The sequence below is a fragment of the Microcaecilia unicolor genome, chromosome 4, assembly GCF_901765095.1.
Source record: "Microcaecilia unicolor chromosome 4, aMicUni1.1, whole genome shotgun sequence".
Classification (NCBI taxonomy): Eukaryota; Metazoa; Chordata; class Amphibia; order Gymnophiona; family Siphonopidae; genus Microcaecilia; species Microcaecilia unicolor.
This window is the reverse complement of record NC_044034.1, coordinates 178771719-178791798: the sequence shown is the minus strand read 5'-3', so window position 1 is coordinate 178791798 and position 20080 is coordinate 178771719. Positions and strand designations below refer to the sequence as shown.

At 45.9% G+C, this 20080-nt stretch overlaps 1 protein-coding gene across 2 annotated transcripts in view; it reads right to left on the bottom strand.

The window, feature by feature from the left end:
* Window positions 1-4445: 4445 nt before the first annotated feature.
* The window catches only part of TMEM9B (TMEM9 domain family member B), a 41425-nt gene continuing 25790 nt past the window's right edge, over window positions 4446-20080 (bottom strand). For both annotated transcript variants that reach the window (XM_030201018.1, XM_030201017.1), the window contains exons 4-5: window positions 19903-20037; window positions 4446-5767 (exon numbers count right to left, since the gene is read on the bottom strand). In XM_030201018.1, coding sequence (XP_030056878.1) covers window positions 5612-5767; window positions 19903-20037 — 291 coding nt within the window. In that variant the 3' untranslated portion in view covers window positions 4446-5611. The remainder of the gene's footprint in view (window positions 5768-19902; window positions 20038-20080) is intronic.

Below are 20080 nucleotides of genomic sequence, written 5' to 3'. Positions count from 1 at the left end.
TGGATAGGAAACCAAATCATACAAGGCGTCCTTTATTGGACATGAAGTAAAAACATCAGCTTCTAAAGGACTCGATACAGGCCATGTTTCGACATGGTTGCCTACATCAGGAGTCCATAAAACATCCAAGAACTTGATTCTAAAATGCTGAATATGAAGTAAAACAGAGCGCCCTATAGGGGTATTTTACTATGCTGCAGCAGTGTTTTTAGCTAGCGGTAGAAATCAGATGGTGGTAAACGCAGAGACACTCGTGTCTTGGTGTTTACCACCAGGTTTTTACTACAAGCTAAAAACGCTACCGTGGCTTAGTAAAAGACCCCTAAGTGCCTTAAAATGACAAATAGCAAAACCATTGACAATCCAGAGCGTTTAAAAAGTTGTGAAACGAGTGAGACGCCAATCGTAAATATATTGTGCACTTTGTTATTAGCTCCAGGGGAGATCCGGGAAATTATAGACCGGTGAGTCTGACGTCAGTGCCGGGGAAAATGGTAGAGGTTATTATTAAAAACAAAATTACAGAGCACATCCGAGGACATGGATTACTGAGACCGAGTCAGCACGGCTTTTGTGTGGGGAAATCTTGCCTGACCAATTTACTTCAATTCTTTGAAGGAGTAAACAAACGTGGACAAAGGGGAACTGGTTGATATTGTGTATCTGGATTTCCAAAAGGCATTTGACAAGGTACCTCATGAAAGGCTACAGAGGAAATTGGAGCGTCATGGGATAGGAGGAAATGTCCTATTGTGGATTAAAAACTGGTTGAAGGATAGGAAACAGAGAGTGGGGTTAAATGGGCAGTATTCACAATGGAGAAGGGTAGTTAGTGGGGTTCCTCAGGGGTCTGTGCTAGGACCACTGCTTTTTAATATATTTATAAATGATTTAGAGATGGGAGTAACTAGCGAGGTAATTAAATTTGCTGATGACACACAGTTATTCAAAGTTGTTAAATCACGACAGGATTGTGAAAAATTACAAGAGGACCTTACGAGACTGGGAGACTGGGCGGCTAAATGGCAGATGACGTTTAATGTGAGCAAGTGCAAGGTGATGCATGTGGGAAAAAAGAACCCGAATTATAGCTACGTCATCAGGTTCCACGTTAGGAGTTACGGACCAAGAAAGGGATCTGGGTGTCGTCGTCGATAATACACTGAAACCTTCTGCTCAGTGTGCTGCTACGGCTAGGAAAGCGAATAGAATGTTGGGTATTATTAGGAAAGGCATGGAAAACAGGTGTGAGGATGTTATAATGCCGTTGTATTGCTCCATGGTGCGACCGCACCTTGAGTATTGTGTTCAATTCTGGTCGCCGCATCTCAAGAAAGATATAGTAGAATTGGAAAAGGTGCAGAGAAGGGCGACTAAAATGATAGCGGGGATGGGACGACTTCCCTATGAAGAAAGATTAAGGAGGCTAGGGTTATTCAGCTTGGAGAAGAGACGGCTGAGGGGAGACATGATAGAGGTATATAAAATAATGAGTGGAGTGGAACAGGTGGATGTGAAGCGTCTGTTCACGTTTTCCAAAAATACTAGGACTAGGGGGCATGCGATGAAACTACAGTGTAGTAAATTTAAAACAAATCTGAGAAAATGTTTCTTCACCCAACGTATAATTAAACTCTGGAATTCGTTGCCGGAGAAAATGGTGAAGGCGGTTAGCTTAGCAGAGTTTAAAAAGGGGTTGGACGGTTTCCTAAAGGACAAGTCCATAAACCGCTACTAAATGGACTTGGGAAAAATCCACAATTCCAGGAATAACATGTATAGAATGTTTGTACGTTTGGAAAGCTCGCCAGGTGCCCTTGGCCTGGATTGGCCGCTGTCGTGGACAGGATGCTGGGCTCGATGGACCCTTGGTCTTTTCCCAGTATGGCATTACTTATGTACTTATGTAAATAATTAAATTCTCTAAGGTTTTTTCTAACAATGAGAAATTCGCCCTTCCTTTGTCCTGTTTTGAGCTGCTACACTTTTTGCTTTTTCAGTGGAGGGAGTTACATATTTTTTTAGCTGACAGCATTCAAATCACAATCAGTATGTTTGTTTTGGGTGGTTTTATGTGCATATTTTCTGGATGTGCCTTGCTCAGTTTTACTATTTGCAAACTTAACTTGTCATGTAAAAGGACCCATTTATATCACTTTAATAACACTTGAAAAACATGCCATTCAAAACTCATATTTCAATAAACCTAAGAAAATACATACACAATGCATCTCTGTAGTGCAGAACTTTCTTTTATTGATTTGAATATTAGAAAGCATAATTATATCACAATATATACAAATCTTCAAATATTTAAAATGATACAGGATACACCACAGATTTAAGAACCACAGAGTTGGATTTTTATTTCAATATTTTGTTTGATTAGGTTGTGTTTGACAGTTTTGCACAACACATGATCTGAAAACTCAGTATGAATGTATAAATGTCTATTTTAAACTGGTATAATGTGCAAAATGATTATGTTAAATGAGTTGGCAATTAATCCAGACAGCCATCAAAAACTCATATATATGATGCATAAAATCATATCAATGATGTCATCCCACCTGAGAACCAATGAAAAACTGGGCTCTCAAAACAGATGGTTTCAGGATACCTGAGGATACCTGTAATGAACATTCATGACATTCATGACACTGTACACAAATAAAAATCACATGGTATTTGCATTGCAGATATACTGAAGACCAGACCTGTGGTGGCCCATGAGTGCTGTCTAACACCCCTTCTTTAAGCAGGGGACTGGACATTAAATTCTTTGTACCCTCTTACGTCTTCGATGGTGCCAGCAGTGAGGTCCAGTTGGATACCTGCTACTAGTACTGTCCTGTCATGATACATCATCCAAGACCTGCTGGCACAGGTCACCTGTTTCTAATAGTTGTGCTAAATGTTTCAGTGATATATTTTTTTACATTCTTTCATTAATTTTTTTAATACTAGTTTACTAATGAAACATCACTATTTCTAAAGTAGGACACACAAGAAAACCTGATTAAACAGTTTTTCTAGGAACTACTACTACTTTTGTACAGTATACAGAAACACTTAAAATATAGAGGCAGACATACATTTGAAAATTTCACATTAATGAAAGTAACAAGTTTCTTATTTTCTCATATGATTCTCAACTAGTGAGTGGAAGAAAAAAAAAATTCAAATTGAATACTAAACAGCATCAAATTCATAGTTTAATCTATAAAACTGAAACAATATGAGACACCTGAATGAAATAGGAATACATTTAAAATTAAACTACAAAATCCTCTTTAAGGCTGGCAGTGGAATTGGTAACCAAACTGTGAAAAGAATTCAAGCACACTTCAAATACGGAAGGAAGGATAATACTAATTTTTATACACTAAAGTCCATACACAATGGTGTACTGTGGTGATAAGCATACCGGATATGAGTTACATCCTCAACAGAACTTACAGTCTAAGTGGGTACCTGAAGCAACGGAATATAATGTGATTTGCTCAAGGCAAAAAGAAAAGCCAGTGCGTGAAGTAGGATTAGAACCCTGATTTCCAGTCCATTGTTCTAACCACTCACGAAACTTAGGCTAGTGCAGTGACTCAAAGGCCATCTGACCAGACTGGTTTTCAAAATTTCTACCATGAATATACTTGAGATATTTGCACACACATCCTCTATGAAATGCAACTTCTGTGGATATCTTGAAAATCCAACTTGCCAGGCAGTCCTTCAGGACTGATTGAGAAACACTGGCCTAGTGGCCTAAGCAATGGGCCGAAAACCAAAGCGTTTTCCACTGCCCTGGACTGTGGATACTGTTGGATTAATACAACATTGTTTATATTTTTCGCAAAGTTTTTATAAAATATATAAGGTTACCACTTGAATATTGGCAGTAACCAGGTAATTCTCACTGGCTGCTTTGTGCCCAGATGTTCAGTACCAGTAACTGGATAGGAGCTGGTGCTGAACATCTGAATCTAATTTACCCAGCGGCGGCAGCATCAGCTTCATTTAAAGAAACGCTGAGCACTGCTAGGCAATTCTTACCCTCACAGTTTGTAAAATGTAGTAACTGCAGAAAGAGTCAAGGATTCACAGGAAACAGAAACAGACCCAAGATGTTTGTCCAATCCTTTCTTTAGGGGCATGTAATTCACACAAAACTAAGACAACTCAATCATGGCTATAGTGTCAAAAGACATTAGATTATTTGGCCTTATGTCAAATAACTTATATCTATCTCTTAGGCTTTAGCATAAAACTACTTATATGAATTTCAAGTTTTAAAACTGAAATGATTAGATTTTAAATGTTTAAATGAGAAAGCCGTCTCTGGTTAACATGTTGTAAGTGATGTGTCTCACTCATAGCCACCCAGAACATTTTACCACCAACTCTGTGCACACAGCACACACAGAAAACACACATTATAGACAGGGTGAGGAGGTTTTCACAGATTATTTTATTGTTGCATTGCTGTGGGGGAAACTGGCTGTAGTGATGGGTAACACAGCTCGAGTCTACTCCACACATTAACATGACAAAAAGGAGGCTGGAAAGGTTTTATGCATTGTGTTGTCAGTAAATGATCAAAATACGAGCACTGTCCCACCATGCATTGTGTTAAAACTTTTACAGAACTACTTCAAAAGACAGAGCAATCTGTCCAATGAAAACAGTAAAGGGACGGAGTATTTGGAGCAACATTAAAATTCAGCAGAACCCTATCTTTATCACTGACAAATATTCAAAGGGGAGAGGGAATTGATATGTGCATAAACTGAATTCAGAAATGTCATTCCTACTAATGATATGCCTTTAACACAGTGTCTAGACTAGACAACTTCCACTATATTTGAAGTGGACAAAAGACAGAGCATTAATGCAGTCTAGTTCTTTTGTGACATGAACATTTAATGTGCTAATTCTAAAGCAGCTTCTTCCACAGTGTTACCAAAAGAGAACACTCAATGTATGTGCCTTTGTCTATCCGTTCTCTACCTTCCACTTCTCTGTAATGTACCGCAGAGCCATGAATTCTGCGATCACCCGCCACCTCATGTATACTTAGCAACTTACCATGGTGTGGAACAGCCCAAAGCACACCTTATGGTACCTATCGTTACAGCTAGGATACAAAGACTGGCACAGAAAATACTGGTTTTCAATAGACCGCAATAAAACCATCAGGAGAAAAAGGTTTATAAAAGTTCTCCTAGTGAAGCAACTGAGCAGGACGCTGCAGCTGACCTCTTACAATTTTCTGCAAAATCAGGATCGCACACAGAAAAGTACAATAAAAAAACTGAAAGAAAACATCATCATGATAAGATTTTTATCTTAAGTGAGAGAGCCATCCACGGCCACAGACTTATCAGTGAAAACTACTTAAAATTTAAAAGTTATTTATCTGCTAGAGAAATCTGTATGTAGTTTAGTTTCCTAACTTTGAAAGGGGTAGTACAGGGGAGCTGGAATGGGCTAGTCAGCAGTGGTACATGGAGTCCAGCAGGAGCAGACATATCAGGCAGGCTCCCCACTCTCTGTACTCACATAGCTTGGGGCACCTTCTTCTAGTGACTGAGGCTGGAAAGAAAGGTCCTGATTAGCTGAGCACAACGTGCCGGTCAAAGACAGACTTGCGCTGCTCTTGTACTTGTAACTTCCAGCGTTGCTGAGCGTACTCCACTTTATTCAACACATTTGCTCGTCTCTGAGACTGGGCCAGCACACTGTGAGCATTAGCAAAAGGCTGATGGTCCTATAGATTTGAAAAAGACAACAAGCGCCAATTAGCCTTCATATCCATCTAAGCTGGCTTAGTAGAGATCGTGCTTAATTTTCTAGAAATCATGTTAGAGGGGTTTCTCTAACACTAGCATCATTATCTGCAGCGCATTAGCACAGTAAACTCCTACTGCATCTTTAGAAGAGTAATTTTCAAAATGTCCACACTGGGATAAAGACTACATAAACATATGGCAGCTTAGCACCAATTTTCAACAGTAAAAGTACATATCTTCCTTTACTTTCAAAACCTGTCTTTTTTTTTTTTTCAAACTCTTTATTGGGTGCAACCATTGAATTAAATTGGGGTTGGGAGGAGAACCCAAATTTATGCTTAGCGTGCAAAGCTGGTGCTAAAGTCAGTTGCGTGCACAACTTAATTCAATAATAGGCTAAGGTCAGTTGTGTGCACAACTTAATAATTGACTTTTAATTGGCATTAATAGCCAATTACTGTCTTAAATTGGTGCTAATTGAACCGATTGGTAGTTGTGTAAGCAACTGACCTTAGTCACTATTCTAGAACCTGTGTAAGCAATTTCTGTCATGTGCAACTTCTAGGGGCGTGGCCAGGTCAGGGGTGTGCCTATGAGTTACACACACACACACACAGATTACAGAATACTAGGGGTTATGCATTCAACTCCAACAGTTAGGCCTCAGCACTTATACCAGCATTTGGCACAGTGTATGTGCTTGTGCTTAAGTTTAGGTGCAAAACTGCGAATTTATGCTAATATTCTATAACGGCACAAAAGAATTAAGAACAGGGCAACAGTTATATAAGCAGAAAAACAAAGGTGTATGTCAATTCATCCAACCAACAGTCTGGTTTCATGATTAAATGACAATGTAAACAGGTCAAGAAACGGGATTAAAATTTAAAGGGCCACACCTTCTCATATGAGTCATATGGCCCTTGATTGAAACAGCTAAATGCTCCATCAAAGCAATGGCTTTACTCTGCCCTCACCAGTGGGTTTTGCAAACAGTACCCTTCCAGAAGGTCAAGAACATCTGGGAAACCCATTTATGATATAGAAAGGTCACATCCGAGCCCCCCCCCCCCCCCCCCCAGCTGCCAAACATCTCCAGAAGCAGTTCTGTGTGTTATGTTTGTCTATGTATTTACTTGCCAGCATTTGATTACACACCTCATCATACATTTTAGTTAAGAATGGGGACCTGGGCTTTTGAGATAACCTCATTTTCAACCCTGCCCCCAAAATAATACAACAAACCTACAATCCTACCAAATACAGAGGTACGATCTCTGGCCACAACAGCTTCTCCAGTAGAGCTGAGATGCCCTTGCTGCAAACCTGGACTAGAAGACTGGGGTCCTATATGTCTTGTGTACATGTTTGAACATCTGCTCAATCCATCTGTTTTGGAATGAGGGGGCACAGGATAAAGGTGAAAGGGGATAGACTCAGGAGAAATCTAAGGAAATACTGCTTTATGGAAAGGATGATGGATGCATGCAAAAGCTACTCAGTGGAAGTGGTAGACGAAGATTATATACGAATTCAAGAAAGCATGAGACATATGCAGAGGATCTCTAAGAGAGAAGAAGGGATAGTAGAGATTAGCAGATGGTATGGCTGGATAGACTGGATAGTTCATAAGGTCTTTACCTGAAGTCAATTTCAAAGTTTCTATATAGAAATCCTAATATAGGAATCCAGAGTTTAGCTCAGTCACATGTACTTTTATTCTGATCTTAAAAACAAATCTTATATAATAAAACGCACCTCCAACATTCTGAAGCCGAGAAAGTGAAGCCTTCAAGCCTTGAATCATTCCTGCAACATTCCGGAAATACGGCTTCAGAACGTTGAAGGTGCGTTTTATTATATAGGATGTGCTTGGTGCTTTTCTGTAGCACATGGGGGGAATCTAATATAATAAAAGGCACCCTCAACGTTCTGAGGACAACGTTCTGAAGTCACTCAGACTCCCAGACGGTTCGTAAGTTCGTGGTGGTGAAGCCACTGACCAAGACTCGCTGCCCCGCCCTCGCGTCAAACATCATGACGTCGAGGGCGGGGAAAAATAAACGGATCGCGAGGGCAGAAAAAAAAACAAACAAACTGATCGCACCCACGCACGGTGCGTTTCAGTATATTAGATTTACCTCCGTGGTGGCGGTTTCGGCAGCGCAGCGTCAGGGAAGGGGGCGGCGCTCCCGATGTCTGTAGCCTTCCCTTCGCTGTGTTCCGCCTTCTTCTGACGTCAATGATGACGTCAGAAGAAGGCGGAACAGCGAAGGGAAGGCTAGACGTCGGAAACGCCGCCCCCTTCCCTGACGCTGCGCTGCCGAAACCGCCACCACGGAGGTAAATTTTTAAAAAAAAAGGGATGTTGGAGGGATAGAAGAGGGTGGGCAGCAAAGTTGAACACTGGGAGCAGGAGGGTATGAGAAAAACAACAGCATGGATGCGAAAGGGGGGGGGGGAACAAGAGGGCGGGCCAGGCTGGGACATGGGAGAGAGAGGAGCATGGATGCGAGGGGGGGTCATGGAAGGAAGAGAGGGGAATTGCAGGAAAAGGAAGAATGGAGGGGGCAGGGGACAGAGGAGCATGGATGCCCATGGATTGAGAGGGCAGGCCTCAGGCAGAGAGGGGAATTGCTGGATACGGATGAATGGAGGGGCCAGGTGACAGAGGAGCATGGATTGGAAGGGCAGGACTCAGGAAGAGGGGAATTGATGGATAGGGATGAATGGAGGGGACAGATGGGCATGGATGGATATGGATTGCAGGGCAGGCCTCAGGCAGAGAGGGGAAATGCTGGAAAGGGAAAAATGGAGGGGCCAGATGACAGAGGAGCATGGATTGGAAGGGCAGGACTCAGGAAGAGGGGAATTGCTGGATAGGGATGAATGGAGGGGACAGATGGGCATGGATGGATATGGATTGCAGGGCAGGCCTCAGGCACAGAGGGGAAATGCTGGAAAGGGAAAATGGAGGGGCCAGGTGACAGAGGAGCATGGATTGGAAGGGCAGGACTCAGGAAGAGGGGAATTGATGGATAGGGATGAATGGAGGGGACAGATGGGCATGGATGGATATGGATTGCAGAGCAGGCCTCAGGCAGAGAGGGGAAATGCTGGAAAGGGAAAAATGGAGGGGCCAGGTGACAGAGGAGCATGGATTGGAAGGGCAGGACTCAGGAAGAGGGGAATTGCTGGATAGGGATGAATGGAGGGGACAGATGGGCATGGATGGATATGGATTGCAGGGCAGGCCTCAGGCACAGAGGGGAAATGCTGGAAAGGGAAAATGGAGGGGCCAGGTGACAGAGGAGCATGGATTGGAAGGGCAGGACTCAGGAAGAGGGGAATTGATGGATAGGGATGAATGGAGGGGACAGATGGGCATGGATGGATATGGATTGCAGAGCAGGCCTCAGGCAGAGAGGGGAAATGCTGGAAATGGAAAAATGGAGGGGCCAGGTGACAGAGGAGCATGGATTGGAAGGGCAGGACTCAGGAAGAGGGGAATTGATGGATAGGGATGAATGGAGGGGACAGATGGGCATGGATGGATATGGATTGCAGGGCAGGCCTCAGGCAGAGAGGGGAAATGCTGGAAAGGGAAAAATGGAGGGGCCAGGTGACAGAGGAGCATGGATGGGCATGGATTGGAAGGGCAGGACTCAGGGAGAGGGGAATTGCTGGATAGGGATGAATGGAGGGGACAGATGGGCATGGATGGATATGGATTGCAGGGCAGGCCTCAGGCAGAGAGGGGAAATGCTGGATAGGGAAAAATGGAGGGGCCAGGTGACAGAGGAGCATGGATGGGCATGGATTGGAAGGGCAGGACAGGGAGAGGGGAATTGCTGGATAGGGATGAATGGAGAGGACAGATGGGCATGGATGGATATGGATTGCAGGGCAGGCCTCAGGCAGAGAGGGGAAATGCTGGATAGGGATGAATGGAGGGGGCAGGTGACAGAGAAACATGGATGGCCATGGATTGGGATGGCAGGGCTCAGGGAGAGAGGGGAATTGCTGGAAAAGGATGAATGGAGGGGGCAGGGGACAGATGGCCATGGATTGGGAGGGCACGGCTCACACTCTCTCTCTCATATACAATGTCTTTCTGACTCTCACTCTCACACACTCTGTCTCACACTGTATCACAATCACTCTCTATGTGCCACACAGTCACTCACACACTCGCTTGGTCTCATACACTCACTCTCACAGAGAATCTGTGTCTCACACACTCTCTCTCTCGCCCACACACACACACTCTCTCTCACACTGTGTCTCACATACACACTTGCACACACTCTCATTCTCACACACACGCTCTCTCACAAACACCCTCACACCCAGACTCACTCTCTCTCTCATACACACACACTCACACTTTCACTCTGTCTCTCACACAGTCACTCTCACATACACTCTCCCAAACATACACACTCCGAGGAAAACCTTGCTAGCGCCCGTTTCATTTGTGTCAGAAACGGGCCTTTTTTACTAGTTTAATATATGCTGATTAAAGTGGAGGAGTGGCTGGAGGGGAGGACAGGGGAGAGAGGAGAATCACTGGGTAGCTGAAGGGGGGGCAGGGGAGAGAGGAGAATCGCTGGGTGGCTGGAGGGGGGGCAGGGGAGAGAGGAGAGTTGCTGGGTGGCTGGAGGGGGGCAAGGGAAAAAAGGAGAATCGCTGGGTGGCTGGAGGGGGGCAGGGGAGAGAGGAGACTCGCTGGGTGGCTGGAAGTGGGGGCAGGGAACAGAGGAGACTCGCTGGGTAGCTGGAGGGGGAGCAGGGGAGAGAGGCGAATCGCTGGGTGGCTGGAGGGAGGGGGGAAAGAGGAGACACACTCGCACCCAGCAGTCTCTCTCTCTCTCTGTCACACACACACACACTTGCACATTCACTCTCTCTCTCTCTCTCTCACAGACAGTCAATCTCACACATACTCTCTCAAACATACACACTCCGAGGAAAACCTTGCTAGCGCCCATTTCATTTGTGTCAGAAACGGGCCTGTTTTACTAGTATTAAATAAAAATAAAAGCACAGCAAGTAATGTCCATTTCTATTGCCAAGACCATTTTCACCTAGCTAGTACAAAGAATGAAGGGCCATTACACATGGATATAAAAATCTTTGGTCATCTGTATATAAAATATTCTTCCTTTGTCTACATCCAAGTATAAACACATTCAAATGTGACCCTCCTAAAACCAGAGCTGACACTTCAATTTTCCAACAGTGTTATTATCCAAAACTTCAGTACAAAAAGTGCTGAAAGGATTAAGTTCTTAATGGTGTTAACATAACTTGTTTCATCTCTTTATATAAAATGTGGTGATTATTCACCATCAGTGGAAGAGGTAACGCTCACAGTCACAAGAAGAATAAAAAAAGTCTTCCTCATGGTTTGCTCCCTACACACCTGCAATACGTAGTTACAGTAAACGGAAAACATGCTTTGGAAATAATGTTGTACTAATACAATACAGTAAACAAATATTACAGCAGCTTGCTGTCATGTCTTTGACAGCTATTTCTAGAAAACATGCATCTATCTTGTGCACATTATGAGTCCAATGTATCAAGCTTATTCTGAGCCTAAGGGAAAAGCCCTTGGTAAAGCAGACTTGATGTCTGCTCTATGAAGAAATATTTTGTGCTCATAGATTATTTGTATGAGATTCCAAAATCTAATTTGTGTCCAAGGGCTTTTATCTTTTATAGAGAGAAATAAGGGTAAAATGGATGTCTAAATCCAGGATGTGGTGTGTACGAATATGAAAATGAAGAATTGCTTTATTGGTTATATGGATGGAACGGGTTTAAAATGGTTTGACTCTTCAAAGGCAAGGGAAAACGAGTAGCTAAGTCTTGGAGTATCAGTATTCCTCTTCGAATACTGTTAGACTGAACAGTGTATTCTATTCAAAATAGAACATATCGAGCATTAGAATATTTGGTAAATTAAAGGGATTTATTCATTCTAAGGGTCACTTTCTAAACAGGCTCACTAACTTCTGCACACCAATTCCCAAAGGGAAAGAATATGGACATTTCCCTTTGAAAATTATCCCATGGAAATTGAATATATTTATACTTGCTATTTAATACATACACATTTTCTGGTTTATTTACAGTTTGTAGTTTAAAACAACTTGCTATACTGCCCAAACTGACTTGCAGATCTGGGTGGTTTACAAAACTAATTAACACATACCAAATAAAGTAGGAAAAGGAACTACAAAATGTTGATAGGAAAGAATAACAGTAAACAATCATTCACTCAAACAAAGGGAAGAACAAAGAGTGGGAGACAGAGGCAGAGAAGGGGAGAGTCACAGTAAGAAGACAGCAAATAATGGACAGACTAGGAAGTTTCAATGACACACAGCAGACTTTAATGTCAGTGGCATAAGGGGCAGATAAGCCCCTTTGCTGATTTTGCTCTTCAAGAACACTTATTAAACTAAGTCTTTAAGCTAAACTCTTTTTTTTTTAATTATAATTGAAATGACCGAGTAGAATTTAAATTAAAGACCGATGATGAGTGAGAACGTAAAGCTTAGAGCAATGAACATTTGAGAGCTCGGAGTGGTGCCGCTGAGGTCTATTAGCTAAGAATTGCTATATGTTTGAAAAACCAGGCTTTTAATGCTTTCTAGAATGCACTATATTTGGAATCTGGCCATAGTCTCGTGATCAATAGAGAGATTACTTTTCAACAGCTTAAAATAGTCGAGATAGCCAATAAAAGGGCACTTGAGGATTCTAAATTGATTGGTCATGCCCAGTGAGAATGGTTTATTTCAACACTGTGATTTGCCTACAAGCAATCACCAGATAAAGAGATGAGAAAAACTGCCATTCAGTTCAAAGATTTCTACCACTGTAAAGTTTCCGATGCAGAAAAGCTTCAAACAGGGGCTTGTGTTAGGATAAGTACTGAATGACTTTTGAACTGACAGTTTAGGTTTTAAGTGCAAGTAGATAAACAAAATGGAACAGTATTTTCTGGAACTGCCATTGAGACATGCTGATTTGTTCTACATATGCTAACCCCTCCTCAGTCTCGGCCCTGGAACTTGGGTCCTCTAAGGTATTCCAGGTGTCTAAATATTTTAAATATTCATACAAAACCCACTCCCACAATTACTCCTTGTGTTTTGGACAGCTTTTTTGTACTAAACCTTTAGGACTATAAATTCACCTGAGCCCACAGTACCTGAAAAGCCAGCAGTCATATACCCGTGAAGCTTTTCTATGTGGTCCAAAAGGTGAAATTAGGCCTTACCTGCTAATTTTCTTTCCTCTAGACCCTCCAGACCGGTCAAGACGCATGGGTTATGCTCGCCTACCAGCAGAGGGAGACTGAGAACACTAACTTCAAACTATGTAAATACTAGTAAAAGAGGCCCGTTTCAGAGCAAATGAAACGGGCGCTAGCAAGATTTTCGTCGCCAACACCCCCCCTCCCTCCCTCCCTGGCCAACCCTTAGTTGTTCTTCCATTGCTCCGCCCCCAACGTCATGACGTTTGACGCGAGGGCGGGGCCCGGAGTGATTTCCCACCCACCCCCTCCCTGCCAACCCCTTCGTTGTTCTGCCATTGCTCCGCCCTCGAGGGCGGGGCCCGGAGCGATTTTGGTGGCTTCACCACCACGAACTTTCGAACCTTTTTGAAGGAAGTCAGGGCTTGGTTTCACTGACGTCAGTGTCCTCAGAACGTTGAGGGTGAGTTTTATTATAGTAGATAACCTGTGCCCAGCCCACAATAGGCAGTATACACTTAGCAAAGCAGAGAAAACCCCTGCAACAGTAACTTTGAAACTAGAAACTCCTGTACCTGGAAAAAACAATAGCCAAACACCAACAGTGTGCTCAGACAGACGGAACGTCAAGCGCCCCGCTCTGTAAATTATTATAATCGAAGAAAACTCTCCGACCCACAGAAAGTGAAGGAATAGTCATAGCAGAACACGGCTCAAATACTTCTGATACTAACAATACTTCTGATAATCAAATGGGCGGGCTCTTGACCGGTCTGGAGGGTCTAGAGGAAAGAAAATTAGCAGGTAAGGCCTAATTTCACCTTCCTCAGCGACCCTCCAGACCGGTCAAGACGCGTGGGAAGTACCAAAGCAGTAGAAACTTACGGATGGGACCCTCGAAAAGCAGAAGACAGCACAGCCGCTCCAAAACACATATCCTCTTTTGCCTGAACATCAATCCTATAATGCTTCACAAAGGAATGAATGGACGACCATGCCGCTGCCTTACAAATATCCTGCGGCGGAACAAAACTACTCTCCGCCCAGGAAGCAGCAACCCCCCCGAGTAGAATGTGCCTTAAGTAACGGGGGCACCGTACACCGCTTCAACAAATAAGCTGAGGCAATAGCCTCCTTCAACCACCTAGCCAGAGTCCCCTTGGAAGCCGCAGCTCCTTTCTTGGGACCTCCAAACAAAACGAACAACCTATCCGAAGCCCGGAATTCTCTCGTTCTGCTCAAATACGACCGCAAGACGCGGCGAACATCCAACTTAGCCAACCGATGCTGAGAGATATCCCCCGAACGATCCCCCAACACCGGTAACGAAATCACTTGATTCACATGAAACGCCGAAACCACCTTAGGAACAAAGGAAGGAACCGTACACAAAGTCACTTTCTCTTTCGCAAAAGACAGAAAAGGCTCCCTACAAGACAATGCTTGCAGCTCTGAAATTCTACGAACGGAGGAAATGGCCACCAGAAAAACAGTCTTTAATGTAAGATCTTTACATGTGATGGATGCCAATGGTTCAAACGGAGGACCCACCAGAGTCTCCAAGACCAAATTCAAATCCCAAGGCGGAACCATCGGACGACGGGGCGGCTGAATCAACTTCACTGCCCTCAGGAACCGCCCCACGTCCGGAGAAGCCGCCAAGGAGACTCCCCGAATCTTACCTCTGAAACAAGACAAAGCGGAAACCTGCACCTTCAGGGAAGAAAGCGAGAGCCCCCTGTCCAAACCATCCTGCAAAAACTCCAAAATTTCCATCACCGAAGCCCACAAAGGGACATCAATTCTTGAAAATGCGCCACACCCGCACATACGCCAACGACGTGGACTTCTTACGTGACCGCAACTTCGTATCAATTACCCTGGCCGAGAAACCCTTCTTTCTCAATCTGTGCCTTTCAAGAGCCAAGCCGTAAGCAAGAATGGAGAGGGGTCGGCCATCTCGATCGGCCCCTGCACCAGTCTCACCCGAGGCCCCAGGGGAAGCGGATCCTGCACCAGCAAATGCATCAGATCTCCGTACCATGGCCGACAAGGCCAATTGGGTGCTATCAGAATCACTAAGCCGGGATGACGACCGATCCGCTGCACCACGTGGCCCACCATCGGCCACGGCGGAAACACATAGAGCAACTGCTGAGTCGGCCACGACAGGACCAACGCGTCGAGACCCTCGGCTCGAGCATCTCTTCGACGACTGAAAAACCAAGCGACCTGAGCATTGTCGGCCGACGCCATGAGATCCAACACCGGCCGACCCCACTGCAACACTATCCGCTCGAACACGGAGGGATGAAGAGCCCACTCTCCGGGATCCAACGTGTGCCTGCTCAGATAATCCGCGCTGACATTGTCCACTCCTGCTACATGGCCTGCCGAGAGAGCCTGAAGATGAGCCTCTGCCCACCCCAGCAACTCCGCCGCCTCTACAGCTCATCCTGGACTCTTCGTCCCTCCTTGTCGATTTACATAAGCGACGGCCGTGGCATTGTCGGAAAGATCTCTGACCGCCTTGCCTTCTAACAGACTCTGGAAGGACTGAAGAGCCAACCAAATTGCTCGCGTCTCCAGGCGGTTGATGGACCAAGATGCCTCTTCCGACGTCTAACGCCCTTGAGCCACCTGCCCTAGACAATGCGCCCCCCAGCCTGACAGACTCGCATCCGTGGTCAGTACCACACAATTTGGCACATCTAGCTGCATACCCTTCGCTAGATTCGGAGTGTGGAGCCACCAGCAGAGGCTGCGCTGAACCATCTCCGGCAGCGCTAGCCTCTCCTCCAAACACTGGGGCTGAGGGGACCAACAAGACAACAACGCTCCCTGCAACTGTCTCATGTGGGCCCTGGCCCAAGGTACTACCTCTATAGTCGCCGCCATCAGGCCTAACACCTGAAGATACTCCCGCGCCGAAGGCGCCCTCTGAGCTCGGAGCTGGCGGATCTGAACCTGCAGTTTGGAAATGCGAGGAGCTGTCAAAAACACCCGGCCTCTCTTCGTGTCGAAACAGACTCCCAGATATTCTAGGGACTGAGACGGAACTAGGGACTCTTGGCCAGATTGACAACCCAACCCAGCGACTGCAAAAAGGTCACCACCCGGGCGGTAGCCTCCTCGCTCTCCGACTGTGTTTTGGTTCAAATTAACCAGTCTTCAAGATACGGATGAACCAAAATGCCCTGCAACCGTAGAGCCGCTGCCACAACCACCATCACCTTGGAAAAGGTGCGAGGAGCTGTAGCCAGGCCGAACGGGAGCGCATAAAACTGAAAGTGTCTCCCTAACACCACAAAACGAAGAAAACGCTGGTGCGCCTCTAGGATGGGGATGTGCAAGTAAGCTTCTGTCAAATCCAAAGAAGTCAGAAACTCTCCTTCCTGAACTGCTACAATGACAGAGCGCAACGTTTCCATCCGAAAGGAAGGAACCTTTAGAGCCGCATTGACCCTCTTGAGATCTAAAATGGGCTGAAAGGAATCCTCTTTCTTTGGAACCACAAAGTAAATGAAGTAACAACCCGCTCCTCGTTCTCCTGGAAGAACAGGCACCACAGCGCCTAAACCGATCAGACGCGACAGAGTGTCTCGCACTGCTCTTGCGCCTTGAGTGACAAGGAGAGACGAGAAAGAAATCAGACAGAGGACCGTTGAACTCCAGTGCGTTCCAGTCTCGCACTATCTGCAGCACCCACTGGTCTGACGTGATCTGGGCCCACCTCTGGTAAAACAAGCGTAAGTGAGCCCCCACGCGAACCAGAGGCTGGACCCCCAAACCATCATTGCGACACACGGGACGTGCCGGCTGCTCCCAAAGAGGCATCTTGCCCCCCCCCCCCGGCGGCCACCACGAAAGGACTAGGTTCTCTGAAAAAAACGACCCCTGGTCCCCCCCGAGGACCTACCCGGCCGATACCGTTGAGCTTCCCAAAAACGGCCTCGCGCCGCAGCCCCCCTAGACGAAGCTCCAGAAGCCGAGGGATCTTAGCATCACCAAGACCCCTCACCAACTTATACAATTCTTCTCCAAAAAGCAAAGAACCCTTAAAGGGAAGCGAACACAACTTTGCCTTGGACGCAGCATCTGCCATCCAGCCCCGCAACCACAGGGCCCGTCGATCCACCACCACGAGGGTCATGTTCTTCGCCGATGCGCGCAACAAATCATACAGCACATCCGCCAAGAAGGACGACCCCCATCTCCAACTTTGCCAAATCCTGCACTAAGGAGACTCTCTCAACCTGCGGAGTATCTAGCAGCCGCTCAGCCCAGTGAAAACATGCTCGAGCCACTAGACCTCCACAAACCGATGCTTGCAAAGCCAGCGCAGATAAATCAAAACTGCACTTCAGAAATGTCTCCAATTTCCTGTCCTGAGGGTCCCGCAAGGCAGCCCCTCCATCCACAGGAATTGCCGTAGCCTTAGTCCCCGCCGTCACTAAGGCATCCACGGTCGGAGGCTTTAAAGAATCTCTATCCTCCTGTGGAAGGGGATAGAGCTTAACCATGGCCCGTGCCACTCTACACGGAGCCTCCGGCGCGTGCCATTCCTGCGTCACCATCTCTCTAAGGTCCGCATTCATAGGAAACGTGCGAGAAACCCTTCTGATCCCCTTAACCAGCGGATCCTGCTTCTCGGATGGAGCCAGGGCTACTGCCGGATCAAACTTGAGCTTAGCAGACACCTGCTCAATAAGATCCGCTAACTCCTCCCTGTGAAAAATGTGGACCACCGAAGGGTCCTCCCCAGGCACTGTAAGCTCTCTATCTTGCCCAGACAAGGACCCTTCCTCCTCTTCTAGGGGACTAAAGTCGCCCTCTGACTCCGGAGGAGAAAAACACTCCAACTCCTCAGACCCCTCAACACGTGGTCTCTTAGCGCTCGTGCCCCCCGTCCCCAGACTAAGGGGCTCCGTGCAGGTCAGCCCCGCCTGCCAGGCCTGGAATAAAGACCAAACAAATTCCAGAGGGAAGCCCATCCTTCCTGAAACGTCCCCCCCAGAAAAAACAGCCACCGGGCTGCCCTGAGGTCCTCCGACCATGTCCGGGATTTTCGGGACCGAATCCAAGATGGTGACGGTTCCCGCCAAAATCGGGACCGCCGCAGAGCCGCTAGCCTGAGCCCCTGCAACCTCCTGCAAGGCCGGCGCGGAAAGCTCCGCCGCTAACACCGGCGGAGCGGAGGACTGAGCCTTTGGTTCCCCGCAGAAGAAGAAGGAACCGCCAATCACGTCGACCCCCCCGACACGCACAAGAACGACACCGAAGCGGCTTCGCCGACATCCTCATTCCCCACAAGAAAAGTGCTAACAGCCCCAAAGCCACGAAAAGGCAAAGAAAACGGGAACTCACCCAATTTAAGCCACTCGCAGTGAACCTAGAACAGCTGACCAGCTCGGGCACTCCGGAGTGCAGCTGCACAGCTCTCCACACCGTCTGGGTCTTTTTTTTTTTTTTTTCAAACTTTACTGCAGCACAATTTGAGCCCTGCTGCTGCTATCAACTCCTCGGCACTCAAGGCTACAATATAAGAACTGCAGCCGAGGCACAAAGCTGCCCAAACGGGAGAGCCAGCTACGGGGAGGGACCCGGCCACCCGGGTGTGACACCCCAGAGGGGACAATGGCAGGTCCCACCAAGCCCCAGCACACAGATTAGTCCAGGCACAGGGATTCTTCCCAGAACAGATCAATAGACAAAACTAAACTCTCTCAATTGATCCCCGACTCCTACCAGACCGGACAAACTGCACAGGCTGCCTGTCTACCCTCTGCTGAGACTGAGAAAATACTGGCTATTGTGGGCTGGGCACAGGTTATATGTACATAGTTTGAAGTTAGTGTTCTCAGTCTCCCTCTGCTGGTAGGCGAGCATAACCCACGCGTCTTGACCGGTCTGGAGGGTCGCTGAGGAATATGGTATTGTAGCCTGAAGACACTTCACTTCTCTGCAGAGCATTCTTAAATGCATACTTTCTACTGTGTAGAGGTTTTCAGGTGTTCTATATTACAGTCGTTATCCGAAAGAGCTCCCCTGGTTGGGGGGGGGGGGGGGGGAGACAAGGGACTATACTTACAGAACATGTCTCCCTTTCTGAAGTTTTAGTATAGCTTTAACATCCCCTTTTATAAAACGATGACGTTCACTGTCAATTTGTGCCATGAAGTCTTCTTAAATATAGGATGAAGATCTAAGCATTGATGTTTTCCTTGGGAGAGGAATGGAGGCTGATCTGAGAACCAGGTATAAATGGTCAGGAGTCATGGATCTGATATACTGCCTTTCTCTGGTACAATCAAAGCAGTTTATATTTATTATATGCAGGTTTATTATAGTGGGTTCACAATCTTTTGTATCTTGGATAATGGACGGTGAAGTGATTTGCCCAGTGTCACAAGGAGCCACAGTGGGAAATGATCCCAACTCCCCAGGTTCTCAACCCACTACACTAACCATTAGGCTTGTCCTCCACTCCTCTGTATGGATTCTGGGAACAAGGATTTCATATGGGGGGTATATTTATGGTGCTTTAGTAGGAGATCTTGATATTTGTTTTGATGTCTTGCATTTGTTTTTATATTGTATCTTATATTTAATTTGATGTACACTGCCTCATATTGTGGGAAAGCAATATATACATTTTTTTCAATAAAGCAAATCATCACAGCATAGCCTATTTCTACAAACAAAAAAGTTACACTTTACAATAATGCTTAACTCAATATTGTTAAAGCAAAAGAGAAACTTTTTACGCACGTCAAGTGTGCAGATTCCAAATTTTGCCAAAAGTAGGCAGCATGCAACACCCAGCCACCTGTATGACCTTACCCCAACATCATCATCGCTTTGTATCAGCTGAGAATGTGCAAAAAGCCGCCTCTTCAGCATTGGCTCCACCAGAGTCAGGTACACCATGTACAGCAGCAGCAGGCCCAGGATGGACAAATACACTATGATTGTAAACTGTAGGTAATCAGACAGAATCTTGTTATGTGGCACTCCAAGT